Source organism: Aotus nancymaae, unplaced genomic scaffold (genome assembly GCF_030222135.1).
Source record: "Aotus nancymaae isolate 86718 unplaced genomic scaffold, 86718_ANA_hifiasm-v0.15.2.pri h1tg000063l, whole genome shotgun sequence".
NCBI lineage: Eukaryota > Metazoa > Chordata > Mammalia > Primates > Aotidae > Aotus > Aotus nancymaae.
In genome coordinates, this window is record NW_026988477.1 from 1,041,100 (window position 1) to 1,056,496 (window position 15,397).

Here is a 15,397-nt window from a genome sequence, read left to right on the forward strand (position 1 = left end):
CCCCTGTGTGTGTGCCCCTGTGCATGTGCACCGGTGCGTGTGGCGCTGGGGCAGCATGGAGGCAAGTGTGGCCTGAGCCTGTGTCCCGAGGTTGGGAGCGTGATGGGAATTTGTGCGTGAACCTGTGAGTGACAGCAGCCGGTTGGGTGTGCAGGGGTGTGTATGATGGGAGTCCGTGGCCGTGGGTAGGCACGCCAGAAGGTGAGGGGCCATTGGGCACTGGGGTGAGGGGCACTGTCGTGTGTGAGGCCTCGGTTCTCATGCCCCTCTCTCCCAAGACTCAGCAGACCCCCGCAACAGGACTCCCAGGACCCTCTGGTCTGCCCCTGGCTTTACCCACCACCCGTGCCCTCTGGTCCCTCCCGGGGCCTGTGGTGCCTTGGGGGTGCCAGGTTGGCCCTAAGTTCGATGAAGCCAGCCCTGACACGAAACATGCTCCCAGCCACCCCTTGGTCTGGCCCTCATCAGCCTGGGCCTCCTTCCCCTGCCTGACCAGGAGCCGGTGTAGGTGCTGGGCACCCAGGGCTCCGGGACCCTGCAGCCAAGCTTCAGCTCTGCCTCAGGCTGCAAATGGGAGTGTCAAGGAAGGGGGCAGGGGTCTCTTGGACCCCCAATCCCAGCTCTATCTCTCTGTAGCCCCACAGAGTGGACGCCTGGCTGCGTGTGGGGTCAGTGTGTCCTAGAAGCAGGTGGCTAATTGACCTCGGTGAGGAGTGTGGAGGGAGCCCTGTGGTGGGGACGAGGGGGGGAAGGGAGCCCACAGGGGCGCCCGGGCTGCGGGGGGGCAGGTGTCTGTGGGTGGGGCTTTGCTGAGCCGTGGGTGCAGGGCTTCGGGGAGGCCACGCCGGGGAGGACAGGAAATGGGCCCAGCAAGGAGGGGACAGGCCTGCGGGGGCAGTGTGCGCAGTGGGGGGCGCCCTGTGCAGGGGAGGCCTTGCCCGAGGATGCTGCTGGGGACTCAGCACGGGGCGGTGGGAAGAGTGACGTGAAATCCCGAGCCCGGCTGGGGCCTCCAGGGAGCGAAGGGTGTGGGCAGGAGGAGGCACGAGGGCGCGGGGCAGCGCGGGGCAGGGGTGTTTGCGGAGCTCCAGGTGGTCTGGCCCTCGCCCCGCAGGGACTGACACGAAGGAGATTTCGACTAATGGCAAAAGCGAGTGAAATGAGCCGAGGACAGGCTGGGGCGGGCGCTCGCCAGACGCGGTGGTGCTGACCATGCACGATGGAAAGAAGAGGGTGTCACACACGGAGCCACAGACACACGGCGGCCCGTCCTGCACCTCGGCTCCGCCAGGCGCCCGCCCGCGGCACGACCCTCACCTTGGACTCGCGCTCCTCCAGCAGCGTCTCCAGGCGCTTCTGAGCCGCCCGGCCCTCGTGGTCGTCGCTGACCAGCAGGATGACGTGGTTCCAGCTGTAGACACGCATCATCTCGAACCACACGCTCGACTGGTGGGAGTAGGGCGGCACGGTGCGCAGGAAGCTCAGGTGGATGCTCTGGGGGACGCAGGGGCGGGGCGGGCTGAGGGCGACCGCGGGGACTGCGCTCCCACGCGCCTCTGCCGCTGGAACACCCGCTGGGGCTGCGGACCCCCTTCCTCTCCCCCGTCCCCACCCCCTGGGGATGCTTTCTAGACCCTGGGACCCCCTTCCTCCCACCCATCCCCACCCCCTCGGGACACTTTCTAGACCCTGGGACCCCCTTCCTCCCACCCTTGTCCCTACCCCCCTGGGGACACGTTCTAGACTCTGGGATCCCCTTCCTTCCCCCCGTCCCCACCCACTGGGGACACATTCTAGACCCTGGGGTCCCCTTCCTCCCACCCGTCCCCATCCCCTGAGGACATGTTCTAGACCCTGGGACCCCCTTCCTCTCCCCTGTCCCCACCCCCTAGGGACACTTTCTAGACCCTGGGACCCCCTTCCTCCCACCCGTCCCCACCCCCTCGGGACACTTTCTAGACCCTGGGACCCCCTTCCTCCCACCCGTCCCCACCCCCTGGGGACACTTTCTAGTCCCTGGGACCCCCTTCCTTCCCCCCATCCCCACTACCTAGGGACATGTTCTAGACCCTGGGACCCCCTTCCTCCCACCCATCCCCACCCCCTGGGGACACTTTCTAGACCCTGGAACCCCCTTCCTCTCCCCTGTCCCCACCCCCTAGGGATGTTTTCTAGACCCTGGGACCCCCTTCCTCCCACCCTTGTCCCCACCCCCCTGGGGACACGTTCTAGACTCTGGGATCCCCTTCCTTCCCCCCGTCCCCACCCACTGGGGACACTTTCTAGGCCCTGGGATCCCCTTCCTCCCACCCCTGTCCCTACACCCCTGGGGACACGTTCTAGACTCTGGGACCCCCTTCCTCCCACCTGTCCCCACCCCCTGGGGACACTTTCTAGACCCTGGGACCCCCTTCCTCCCATTCATCCCACCCCCCTGGAGACATTTTCTAGACCCTGGGACCCCCTTCCTCCCACCCATCACACCCCTCTGCAGACACTTTCTAGACCCTGGGGCCCCCTTCCTCCCACTCATCCCACCCCCCTGGAGACATTTTCTAGACCCTGGGACCCCCTTCCTCCCACCCATCACACCCCTCTGCAGACACTTTCTAGACCCTGGGGCCCCCTTCCTCCCACTCATCCCACCCCCCTGGAGACACTTTCTAGACCCTGGGACCCCCTTCCTCCCACTCATCCCACCCCCCCTGGAGACACTTTCTAGACCCTGGGACCCCTTTCCTCCCACCCTTGTCCCCACCCCCCTGGGGACACGTTCTAGACTCTGGGACCCCCTTCCTCCCACCTGTCCCCACCCCCTGGGGACACTTTCTAGACCCTGGGACCCCCTTCTTCCCACCCTGGCCTCTCCTCCCACATATAATCTCGGAAATGAAGGAGGTTTTGTGTTGGCCCCTGTAGCGCCCTAAGGGACATGGGTTTCTGTGGAATTGTTCCTGGGGTGAGCTCACCCCCTCCCCTGCAGCCCAATGCCTTTGGACAAGCTGAGTTCAGGAAGTTCTTGATGACACAGAACCTCAAAGATCCTCCTGGGGCTGCCCACAGAGTCCTCCCAAATTTAAACAGCTGTATGTATGAAGAAGCATTCACTCTTGGGGCTAAAGACTTCATCTCCTCCCCAGGCCAGTGTGGTGCTTGCTTGCCCTGCCTTGCTTCCCTGGGCACGAGCTGCCAGGGATGTCCTGGCACAGCCAGGAGTGGAGCAGGCTCTGTCCCCTCGGCCTCAGTTCTCTGTGTCCATCCGGGTGAGCCCTGGTTCCTTCCGTGTCCCTGTGGACCCACACTGATCTTGGGGTCCTCTGAGGTTCCCTCTTCGTGGCCTGGGGCAGTGCTTTGGGCTGCAAAAACGTCCCCTGCCTCTGTCTGTCCACCTGGTGAGATGCCTGAAAGGCAGGCTGTGGCTGAGGTCTTGGACGAGCTCTGAGCTGCCCTCTGGTTCATGTTTTGGACACAGGTTGGTTGTAAATACAGAACCTGGTAAGGTCAGGGTGCAGCGGTGAGGTTCCCCCTCCCTTTGGCCTCCTATGGGCTTGGGGCATGTGCTGGGCCGGCCCTGCCCTGGGGCATCCCCGTCCCTCTTTTGAGACACTGACTGCTTTCCTTGGCAAGGCCATTTTCCCTTCTTCACATGTGAGAAAGCTGGTGCCCAGGGAGGTGAAGGAGGCACAGGAATAGACCCCCACCTTCTCTTGAAGGAGGTCATGCCCGAGGGCACAGAAATGGACCCCACCTTCTCATGGCCTGGGTGAAGTCACCAGGGAGGAGCAGTGTGGGCACCGAGGGCCACTGCAGGGCTTTCAGAGCCTCAGGAAGGGGCATTCCAGCCTCTGTCTCAGCTCCTGCCTCGGGGCCTCCCATCCTCCAGAACAGCCTGGGCCTGGCTGGGGTGACCCTGTGCCTTAAGGCAGTTTTAGCAGGGACTGTGAGTGTGAATGTGTGATGGTGTGAGTGTGTGAATGTGTGATGCAGGGACTGTGAGTGTGAATGTGTGCTGTTGTGAGTGTGTGAATGTGTGATGGTGTGTGTGGTGCCATGAGTGTGAGTGTGTGTGCAATGCTGTGAGTCTCTGTGTGGTGCAATGAGTGTGAATGTGGGAGGGCGTGATGGTCTGAATGTGTGTGGTGTTGTGAGTGTGAATGTGTGATGGTGTGTGTGGTGCCATGAGTGTGTGAGTGTGTGTGATGCTGTGTGTGTGGTGCCGTGTGAATGTGGGAGGGTGTGATGGTGTGAGTCTGTGTGTGGTGTCATGAGTGTGAACGTGTGATGGTGTGTGTGGTGCCATGTGAATGTGTGAGTGTGATGGCATGTGTGTGGTACTGTGAATGTGAGTGTATGTGGTGGTGTGTGAATGTGTGTGTGATGCTGTGTGGTGCCGTGTGTGATGCTGTGTGTGTGTAATGCTGTGTGTGATGGTGTGTGTGGTGCTGTGTGTGTGATGCTCTGTGTGAGCGTGTGGTGCCATGTTAACCTGTGTGTGTGATGGCGTGAGTGTGTGTGGTGCCGCATGTGTGTGGTGCTGTGAGTGTGTATGCAGTGTGTGTGCTGGTGTGAATGAGTGTGTTGTGGTGTGTGAGCACGTGATGCCATGAGTGTGAATCTGAGTGTGATGCTGTGGATGTGTGTGGTGCCATGAGTGTGAATGCGTGATGTTGTGTGTGTGGTGCTATGAATGTGAATGTGTGATGTGGTGCCGTATGTGTGATGCTGTGTGATGGTGTAAGTGCATGGTGTGTGTGGTGCTGTGACTGTGTGTGGTGCCATGAGTGTGTGTGATGGTGATTGTGTGTGTGGTGCCATTAGTGTGAATGTGTGTGATGCCATGAGTGTGAATCTGTGTGTGATGGTGTGTGTGTGGTGGTGTGTGAATGTGTGATGCTGAGTTGGTGTGTGTGAATGCATGTGATGCCCTGAGTGTGAATGTGTGTGGTGCCATGTGAATGTGTGATGGTGAGTGTGTGGTGCTATGAGTGTGTGTGTGACTGTGTGTGTGGTGCCATGAGTGTGAATCTGTGTGTGATGGTGTGAGTGTGTGTGGTGCCATGAGTGTGAATGTGTGATGCTGTGTGTGAATGTGTGAGTGTGGTGGTGTGAGTGTATGATGCTGTGTGTGTTGTGCCATGAGTGTGAATATGTGTGGTGCCGTGTGTGTGATGTGTGATGCTGTGAGTGTGCTAATGTGGTGCCATAAGTGTGTGAGTGTCATGCTGTGAGTGTGAATGTGTGTGTGGTGGTGTGTGATGCTGTGAGTGTGTTCATGTGGTGCCATAAGTGTGTGAGTGTGATGCTGTTAGTGTGTTAATGAGTGAGTAATGCTGTGACTGCAAGTGTGTGATGCTGTGTGTGATGTAATACTATGAGTGTGTGGTGCTGTATGAGTGTGTGTGATGCGGTGTGTGTGATGCTGTTAGTGATGTGTGTGTGCTGCTGTGTGAATGTGAGTGTGTGGTGCCACGAGTGTGAATGTGAGTGTGTTATGCCATGTGTGTGGTCCCGTGAGTATATATGTGATGCTGTGAGTGTGTGTGATGCCATGTGTGAGGGAGTGTGTGATGCCATGACTGTGTGGTGCTGTGAGTGTCAATGTGTGTGATGCTGTGTGTGGTGCCATGACTGAGTGTGTGATGCTGTATGTGTGGTGCTGTGTTATGCTGTGTGTGTAGTGCTGTGAGTGTGAGTGTGTGATGCTGTGAATGTGTGTGGTGCCAGGAGTGTGTTTGAGTGTGGTGCCATGTAAGAGTGAATGAGTGTGTGATGCTGTGTGTGGTGCTGGGAGTGTGAATGTGTGTGTGGTGCCTTGAATGTGAATGTGTGTGATGCTGAGTGTGAGTGTGGGGTGGTGTGGGTGTGATGCTGAGTGTATGTGTGTGGTGCCATGATTGTGAGCGTGAGTGTATGATGCTGTGTGTGGTGCTGTGTATGATGCTGTGTGTGATGGTGTGTGTGTGGTGCCATGTGAGTGTGTGTGGTGCCATGTGTGAGTGTGTGGTGCCGTGTGAGTGATGCTGTGTGATGCTGAGTGTGTTAGTGTGCAATACTGTGTGTGGTGCCATTAGTGTGTGATGTGGTGAGTGTGACTGTGTGGTGCCCTGAGTGTGAGAGTCATGCCGTGTGTTGTGCCATGAGTGTGTGTGATGCTGTGAGTGTGAATGTGAGTGTATGATGCCATGTGAGAGTGTGTAATGTCAGTGTGCAATGCTGTGTGGTGCCATGAGTGTGTGTGATGCTGTGAGGAGTGTGAGTGGTGGTGTGTGTGAGTGGTGTGAGTGGGTGTGAGTGGTGCCATGAGTGTGTGTGATGCTGTGTGAGGTGCCATGTAAGTGGTGCCTTGAGTGGGAGTGTGTGATACTGTGTGAGTGGTGGTGTCTGAGTAGTGCCATGAGTGTGTGAGTGGTGCCATGAGTGTGAGTGGTGGTGTGTGTGGTAGCGAGTGTGATGCTGTGTGAGTGGTGGTGTGTGTGGTGCCATGAGTGTGTGGTGCCATGAGTGTGAGTGGTGTGTGTGCATGATGCTCAGTGTGAGTGGTGCTGTGAGTCTATGAGTGGTGCCATGAGTGAGTGTGAGTGGTGCTGTGAGTGTGTGAGTGGTGCCATGAGTGTGTGTCAGTGGTGCCATGAGTGTGACTGGTGGTGTGTGTGCGTGATACTCAGTGTGTGTGGTGCTGAGTGTGATGCTGTGTGAGTGGTGGTGTGTGTGGTGCCATGAGTGTGAGTGGTGGTGTGTGTGCGTGATGCTCAGTGTGTGTGGTGCCGAGTGTGATGCTGTGTGAGTGGTGGTGTGTGTGGTGCCATGAGTGTGAGTGGTGGTGTGTGTGCGTGATGCTCAGTGTGAGTGGTGCTGTGAGTGCGTGTGGTGCCATGAGTGTGTGGTGTGTGAGTGGTGCCATGAGTGTGTGTGACGATGTGTGTGTGGTGCCGTGTGAGTGGTGCTGTGTGTGGTGCCGTGTGTGTGAATGTGTGATGAGTGTGTGGTGCCGTCGTATACAAGGCCCACTTGCGATTGTGCATTGTGTAAGAGCTCGTGAGTGTGCATGCGACCGTGTCTGCAGATGTGTGAGCTGGACACGTGAGAGCGTGCGTCCGTGCATGATTGTGGGGAGCTGTGTGCGAGTGTCTGTGAGGCTGCGAGGGTGTGGCGGGTGTGTGAGTTCCACGTGAGCAGAGCACCCGGGCTGCGTGTGGGGCCGAGGGCCAGCGCCTGGTGTCCGGCTTACCTTGTCCGAGTAGATGGACATGCGGGTGGTCAGCCCCAGCACGGGAATGCGGTAGAAGCCGGCGGTGTAGGAGACGGGGGTGGGGGTGAAGTGGTCGTTCGGCGTCGGCGGGTGGCTAACCAGAATGGCGTAGACCTGTGGACACAGGAGACAGGGTCAGCTCAGCCAGGGGTGGGCCGGGCACAGCTGGAGCCTGAGATCCGGCAGCAGCAGGGGCTGAACCCAGCAGGCTGAGGTGGGGCTGGGACACAATTTGGGTCCGTGCTGCGTGCCCAGTCCCACATGCACACGTGCCCGCAGGGCAGGGAGAAGACCCATCCTCATCCTCCATCAGTCAATCGCAGACTGGCAGAGGCAGAGCAGGGGCTGAGGGGACACAGGGGGAGGGCAAGCCCCACCCAGACTCCCCCTCACACTACAGACCCCACCTCAACCTCCGCTCACACCGCAGGCCCCACCTCAACCCCCCCTCACACCGCAGGCCCCACCTCAACCTCCCCTCACACCGCAGGCCCCACCTCAACCCCCCCTCACACCGCAGGCCCCACCTCAACCTCCCCTCACACCGCAGGCCCCACCTCAACCTCCCCTCACACCGCAGGCCCCACCTCAACCCCCCCTCACACCGCAGGCCCCACCTCAACCTCCCCTCACACCGCAGGCCCCACCTCAACCTCCCCTCACACCGCAGACCCCACCTCAACCTCCCCTCACACCGCAGGCCCCACCTCAACCTCCCCTCACACCGCAGACCCCACCTCAACCTCCCCTCACACCGCAGGCCCCACCTCAACCCCCCCTCACACCGCAGGCCCCACCTCAACCTCCCCTCACACCGCAGACCCCACCTCAACCTCCCCTCACACCGCAGGCCCCACCTCAACCTCCCCTCACACCGCAGGCCCCACCTCAACCCCCCCTCACACCGCAGGCCCCACTTCAACCTCCCCTCACACCGCAGACCCCACCTCAACCTCCCCTCACACTGCAGACCCCACCCGGACCCCCCTCACACCACAGATCCCACCCGGACCCCTCTCACACTACAGACCCCACCCGGACCCCCCTCACACCACAGATCCCACCCGGACCCCCCTCACACTACAGACCCCACCCAGACCCCCCTCACACTACAGACCCCACCCGGACCCCCCTCACACTACAGACCCCACCCAGACCCCCCTCACACTACAGACCCCACCCGGACCCCCCTCACACTGCAGACCCCACCTCAACCTCCCCTCACACTACAGACCCCACCCGGACCCCCCTCACACTGCAGACCCCACCCGGACCCCCCTCACACTGCAGACCCCACCCGGACCCCCCTCACACTGCAGACCCCACCCGGACCCCCCTCACACTACAGACCCCACCCAGACCCCCCTCACACTACAGACCCCACCCGGACCCCCCTCACACCGCAGACCCCACCTCAACCTCCCTTCACACTGCAGACCCCACCTCAACCTCCCCTCACACCACAGACCCCACCCGGACCCCCCTCACACTGCAGACCCCATCCCCATCTGGACCCCCCCTCCCTCCCCTCACTGCCAACCAGGAGCTCAAGAGCCAGGTGAAGGCCTGCCCTTGGGATGTCCCTGGGGCCCTGAGCACGGGAAGCACCCCGGGGAGGAACGGGGAGAACAGCTGGTCCCCCATCATGATGGCCTGGACGCTCGGAACCCACCCGTCCGTCCCGCTGGGCCGGGGTGGGGCCAGCCCACCTCCTGAGACGGGGCGGCAGCTCCCAAGGCCTGTTGGGGACTTCAGCGGGAAGCAGCTAGACGCTGCCAAAGAGGACCAGGTCCCTTTAGCTGGTGTCTGCAGGTGGGGGCCTGAGGTGGGCTCCGTTTGAACAGCAGCCCTTACTTTGAGTGCTGGCCTCATCCTCAAGGAAGGGAAGGGAGGTGTGGCGGGGCGCGGGTGCAGCCCAGCCTTCCTGCCCGGGATCAAGGCCCTACGGGGCAGGTCTGAGGTCAGCGACTCAGCCCCCTGGAGCGGACGCCTTCCCTCTATCCCCCGCCCCTCCCAAGGCAAGGAGGCAGGCAGGTAGGGTCCACACCCCCTTCACAGCACAAGAGCCTGCGTCTGTCCCCAGCTCCGCCTGCGCCTCTTAGAGCTTCTGCGATGGGGCGGGTGCACCGCGCGCCCCCACGTGGCAGGACGGGACCTGGCGGCGGGGGGGGGGGGTGTCCGTGAGTGGTAGCTGCCGCCCTTGCCTTTGCTCCAGCGGCCATGCCCACAGACAGACAGCAGCACTGGGCGTGAGTTGAAGCAATTCCCCAGGAATGGCCCCTCCCGGATTTCCCGAGTCCACCTTCTGTGTTCCCCCCAGTCCCAGATGGAACACGTGACCACAGCCACTGGCTACAGACATGCCCCCCATCCCATCCCATGGTGTCCTGGGCTGGGGGACGCGGGCGGCTTGTGAGGTGGGGAGGGAGGAGTTCCGGGAAAAACTGGCATGAGCCCCACAGCTGAAGCCCGGACTCGTAGGTGCCTGGCAAAGGTGCACAGGCCCGTGCGTGAGCACGCAGTGTGTTCACGTGTGTGCTGGGATGTCCGCATCACACGCCTGGCATGTCTGTATACGTGCGTGTGCATGCCTGGAACAGGGTAAGCGTGCGGGTCTGCGTGAGCATCTGGGAATGCATGCCAAGCGTGTGCGGCAGGAGCCCCTGCCCATGGGTTCGCATGTGACACTGATTGTGTGATGCTGGGTGCGTGTGTGTGCTACCGTAACACGTGGTGTGGTGTGAGCCTGCGCGTCCACAGGGGTGGTGTGTCCGCCAGGTAGGCACGATTGAGCAGCGCTAGGCTGGAGTCTGTCCTGCCTCTTACATAAAGGGCTGCATTGCAGATCCTTGCAGCCTCATTGGAATTCAGCAGGCGCTCCGCCCAGGGGCGGACGACTCCGACAGGCAAAATCCCAGGAGCGCGTCCTCCCCCGCAGCGCTGGCTGCGACAGCTCCCACGCCCGGGCGCCTCTCGCGTGTGCACCCCCACTCGCACCCCCACAGAGTGCCCTGCTTTGGCACCCGGGCCGTTTCCCTTCCCAGGTAGACCCATGGGAGATGGCAAGGGAAGAAAGGAAGAGCAGGAGAACCTGGAAGCAGATACAAAGATGGCCCCAGGCCCCTTCCCGTTTAAAGCTCTGCGAGGCGGGCATGTGGCTGGACGGGCGTTTCTGCCTCCATGCTCCGAATGCCCACCCCACTCTGACGCACGCCAGCCCCATGTCCGGGCCCGGAGCCCCAGGGACCCTCTGAGGACCAGCCGAGGTGGCAGGTGACTGGTCTCAGGTCAAGATGGGGGAACCAGCAGACCCTGGTGTTCGGTTCCTAGTGAGGCCGGGCCTCCGGGAGCAGCCGGATGACTCGGGGTGGGGTCACAGGGAGGAAGGGGGCTCGGAGAGGATGGAATGAAACGGGGCGTGGGGCGCAGGGTGGAGGAGGGGAGGCGGCGGCGGAGGTGGGGGCACCTGGCTGGAGATGAGGTCCTCGCACACCGACAGAGCCATCTGGATGGCGTTGGGCTTGTGCGTGACGGACGTGGCGTTGAGCTGGATCTTCCAGGAGCCATGCCGCTTGTTGGCCTGGTTCACGGCCTCGCGGAACATCTGCTCGTGCTTCCGCGTGCTCAGCACCGCGCCGATGTTGACGATCTTGGGGTCGCACGCGGCGCGGGCGACGGAGCAGGAGAACAGCAGGGCGAGCGTCAGCAGGCGCATGGTGCTCATGGGCTCCGGCCGCGGGCCTGGCTCTGCGCGGCGCGAACGCGGGGCCCTCGGCGCATCCCCCGCGGGGCTTCCCGGCCGCCCTGCGCCCGCCCGGCCCCGCGGGCTGTGGACGCCACGTCTTCCCCGGAGCCTGGTGCCGGGACTTCGGCCGCGGGAAGGGGCGCTGGAGCGCGCGCGGGGGCTCCGGGTCGGCCCCACGCGGCCGGCTCTGTCCGCGGTGCTGAAGCGGGGCCGGCGCGGGGAGGGCGCGGCGGCGGCGGCGGCGGCTCCGCGGACGGCGCTGGTTCGGTCCGGACGCTGCGGCGACTGCAGCAGCTGCAGAAACGCGAGCGGGGCCAACGTCTCCTTCCCCTCTCGCCGCCCCCGCTTCCCGACTCGGAGGCGAAGGGGGCGCCTCCCGCGCCGGAGCGTGCGCCTGCGTTCGCGTGAGCGTGTCAGTGCGCGTGAGCCGGGGGAGCCCCGTGTGCGCGCGTGTGCGTGTGAGCGCGTGCCTGCAGGGCCTGGGACAGGGGCCTGTGCTGCCCGGGCCTGCGGGGAGCTGCGTCCGGGGACGCTGGAGGGGTCCGGGCCACCGCGTGCAGCCTCGCCCTTGTGTGCCTTTTAATTGGACCGAACGTGCCTGCTTGTCTGTGTGTGCGCGCCCGAGTCCTCACCCACAGTCAGCGAGATTCGGGTCCTGACTCTTGCAGGTTGGAGCTCCAGAGGGGTGGGGGAGGCCCTAAGCCATGCCTCTGGGGGCGATCCCCTCCCCACAAGGTTCAGAAATGAGGGAGAGGCCCCGTCTGCGTGGCCATGTAACGTGGGACCCCCCCTCCCAGGGCTAAGAGGAATAGGGAGGGTGACGGTTGCCGCCACCTGAGTTCAGCTAGGTCTTCCGGGAGAGCCTGAAACCTGGACCCACTCTGGCTGGGGCTGAGATCAGACACCAGGAATCACAGGAGCCCCGCGAGGTGTGTTCGGGGCCAGCCGTTTCACACTCTCAGCTCCCGCTCGTCTCTCCGTGTCCAGCCCCCTCGCAGTGCGCTCCCAGCGCCCCCTTTCCCATCCCTCTTGTCCTTGACGCCTGGTCTTTGTCCCCCTCCACTCCTGGGGTGTGCGTCCCCCTCCCTATCTTGAAGGATGGTTGAAGCTCCGCCCCTGCCGGTGATGTCACCATTTCCAATAGCAACCGAGGATTCTACAGCCCTAACAGCAAACGCACCCAAAGGGGACAAAGCAGGGTCGTCCCCACACTTCTGTCCCGAGCAGTGCAGCGCGAGGGGGAGGGGAGTCACGTGCCCATCAGGGTCACACTCCCTCCGCTGCTTGCCAAACACTGACACCAGGGACCCCCTGGAGCTGAGAGGAGGGGGAGGGGCTGTGGTGTTTGCCAAGCTCCTCTTCTTGGCCCCTTCTCTCTCAGTACAGGGAAATCGTTGCTTGGGGGATCACCTGCCCACATCCTGCTGCAGTTCCCCACCTCTCCCCGTTCAGGGTGAGGCACACAGAGGACGTGGCACCGGCGTCGGGGCCCTCACTCCTGCCGGCTATCAGGAGGGTGTGTGGCGGTGCTCAGGGGGACGGAGCTGGCCCCATCTGCAGGAATTTGTGGCCCATCTCCAAACTTCCGCCCCAGCCGGGTGCAGTGGCTCACTTCTGTAATCCCAGCACTTTGGGAGGCAGAGGAGGGCGGATCACGAGGTCAGGAGTTCGAGACCAGCCCGGCCAACATGGAGAAACCCGGTCTCTACTAAAAATACAAACATTAGCCTAGCATGGTGGGGGACACCTGTAATCCCAGCTACTCGGGAAACTGAGGCAGGGAATTGCTTGAACCCTGGAGGCTGAGGTTGCAGTGAGCCGAGATCACACCATCACACTCCAGCCTGGGCAACAAGAGCAAAACTCCATTTGAAAAAAAAAAAAAAAAAAAAAACTTCTGCCTCGGGCAGGTCAGAGCCTGGCCCTTCACTGGGGTAGACCTGAGCCCAGACGGCTCCTCGTCAGCATGGAAGGGGTTGGGGGCTGCAGCAGAGGCCCTGGCCCCAAGCACCCACCCCCATCCTGCGGGGTGCTGGAGCAAATCCGGCGGACCCCAGAGAGCCGACTGCTAAATGTTCAGACACCTGCCAGCCTGTTACAGTCGGGCCTGGGAACCCGCCACGATGGGATTATTTATGCTGCCACAGAAATCATCAAACCCTATACACCAGAGCAGTTTCTTTTCCATCAGGGAGCCGGTCTGCCAGCACACCACTGCCCCATCGGACTGTGTACGTCCCCAAGCTTCTGGTCAAGACCTCTTGACAGGTGTCCCTGATGGAGGTGAGGTGGAGGCGGTGCCTCCAGGTCGCAGCCCCTCCTGCCAGCAAGTCTTTCCTGGGTTCTGCTCCGCACCTCCCCCGCGCCCCTCTCCCGCGCCCATGGGCTTCTTCCACAACGTGAGGGAGGGGGGAGTGGTGCCGCAACGGATGAGCCTGGCCTGGGACCCCTCTGAGACCTGGTCGGACAAAGGCTGCGCGGAGGACCAGAGACCTGGGGCGCCGCCCTGTGATGGGCCCAGGCCAGCAGTCAGGCCCTGGCTGGGGAGGGAAGTGCTGTTCTGCTCCCGGCCACTCCCCTCTGCGGAGACCCCTCCCCACTCTGACACTGGCGGCCCTTTCTCCCCCACCGGGATTGACAGTCACAGCTGTCAATCCAGGTGCAGCCCCGCCCTGGCCTCAGTCCACTGGCCGAGGGATTGCCAATCAGGGCTCTCCCTAGGATTTTGGGCAGATCGTAGGCGGGGACAAGACCCCAAGTCTACATCCTCTGACGGTGAATCCCCAGAACCGTGGCTCTAGAGCTACCTGCAGATACATTTCTGTTAAGAGGAAGCCGGCTTGACCGGAGGAAGGTGACAGGCAGGGGAAGGGTGGGCAGAGGTGTCTCCACCCATCCCAGCTCAGGCTGGCCAAGGGCGTGGAGGACAGGCCTGCCAAGTTCCCACTAAGCTGGGGAAACGGAGCTGGCCATCCTCGGGCCTGGGCCCTGCTAAAGAGCTGGACTGGGGTCAGGACCTCCGCCCTGACCTGGGAGAGCCCAGGGACCCTCACAGAGGGCAAGCCTCCCGCACCCGAGAAACTTTCCCGCCCCTCGCCCATCCAGCTCCCACACCTTCCTGCCTCCACAAGTTGCTCCTCTATCCCTGTCTTCCCTGACTTTCCAAATTCCACCTTCCTGGGAGGCCATCTTCCTCACATCGCAAAGTCCCCACAGATCCGAACGTGGGCAGGGCCGCACACGGACGTTCACCCCACCGGGCACATCGCCTGAGCACCCGCCGCGTGCCGAATGCTGCTCCAAGTGTGGGGATGCAGCAGTGGGGAGGTTGGACGTTCTGACTTCATGGAGCCAACTCGAAGCACAAACACAGGCCCCTGAGACATTCCGCGTAGTGGCGCGTGAGCCGAAGAAACGGAACGCAGAATAAAGGGCGGAGAGGGATGGAGCCGGCGGTGGTTTTAACGGCCGTCTGCACCTGCTGGGGCACATCACCCCCTTCAGCTGGCAAGGGAAGCCTGAGGTACACCTCCAGGCGTACATGGCCTGGACTTACTGCCTGTCCTCTAACAAATGGAACGTGGCAGAGGTAACGCTGCGTGACCTCCAGGTGAGGTCTAGAAAGAACACCTCCTGACCCGGCACGGTGGCTCACACCTGTAATCCCCGCACTTTGGTAGGCCAGGGTGGGTGGATCACGAGGTCAGGAGTTCAAGACCAGCCTGGCCAACATGGTGAAACCCGGTCTCTACTGAAAATACAAAAAATTTAGCTGGGCATGGTGGTGCGTGCCTGTCTGTAATCCCAGCTACTCAAGAGGCTGAGGCAGGAGAATCACTTGAACCTGGGAGACGAAGGTTGTGGTGAGACAAGATCATAACATTGCACTTCAGCCTGGGCGACAGAGCAAGACTCCATCAAAAAAAAAAAAAGAAAAAGAAGGAAAGGAAGAAGGAAGGAAGGAAGGAGGGAAGGAGGGAAGGACCCCTGCCTCCCACCGGCCGCTCTTTTTTTTTGTTCACTTGCTTGTGGGGTGCAGCTGGCCCCTGAGTAGTGAGGACACTCAGGCAGCCCTGGAGAGGCCACTGGAGGGAAAACCGTCATGTCAGTGCCAGCGCCAGCCATGGGAGTGAGCCACATGCGGAGCTCCAGGGCCCCCAGCCCCTGTGGAGCCTTCAAGTGACAGCAGCCCTGGCTGACATCTTCACTGTGACTTTATGCGAGGCCCTGAGCAGAGCCACCATGGCGCTGTACCAGAATGGCCAGCCCCTAGAACCTGGGGGAGAGAGTCAATTCTCGTCGTTAAGCACTGGGTCGTGGGGTAAATCGTTATGCAGCAGTAGACCACTAGCTAATCAATACAGGGCTGCTCTAGGGAATGCCTCTCCAGAAAGTTATTTGAG

General features: G+C 61.8%; 1 protein-coding gene across 8 annotated transcripts in view; it reads right to left on the reverse strand.

Annotated features, from left to right (window-relative positions):
- Positions 1-10,973, reverse strand: part of GRIN1 (glutamate ionotropic receptor NMDA type subunit 1) — a 30,044-nt gene extending 19,071 nt beyond the window's left edge. For all 8 annotated transcript variants that reach the window (XM_012445193.3, XM_012445188.3, XM_012445190.3 and 5 more), the window contains exons 1-3: positions 10,716-10,973; positions 7,229-7,363; positions 1,318-1,494 (exon numbers count right to left, since the gene is read on the reverse strand). In XM_012445193.3, the coding sequence (XP_012300616.1) occupies positions 1,318-1,494; positions 7,229-7,363; positions 10,716-10,973 (570 nt within the window). The remainder of the gene's footprint in view (positions 1-1,317; positions 1,495-7,228; positions 7,364-10,715) is intronic.
- Positions 10,974-15,397: the final 4,424 nt, after the last annotated feature.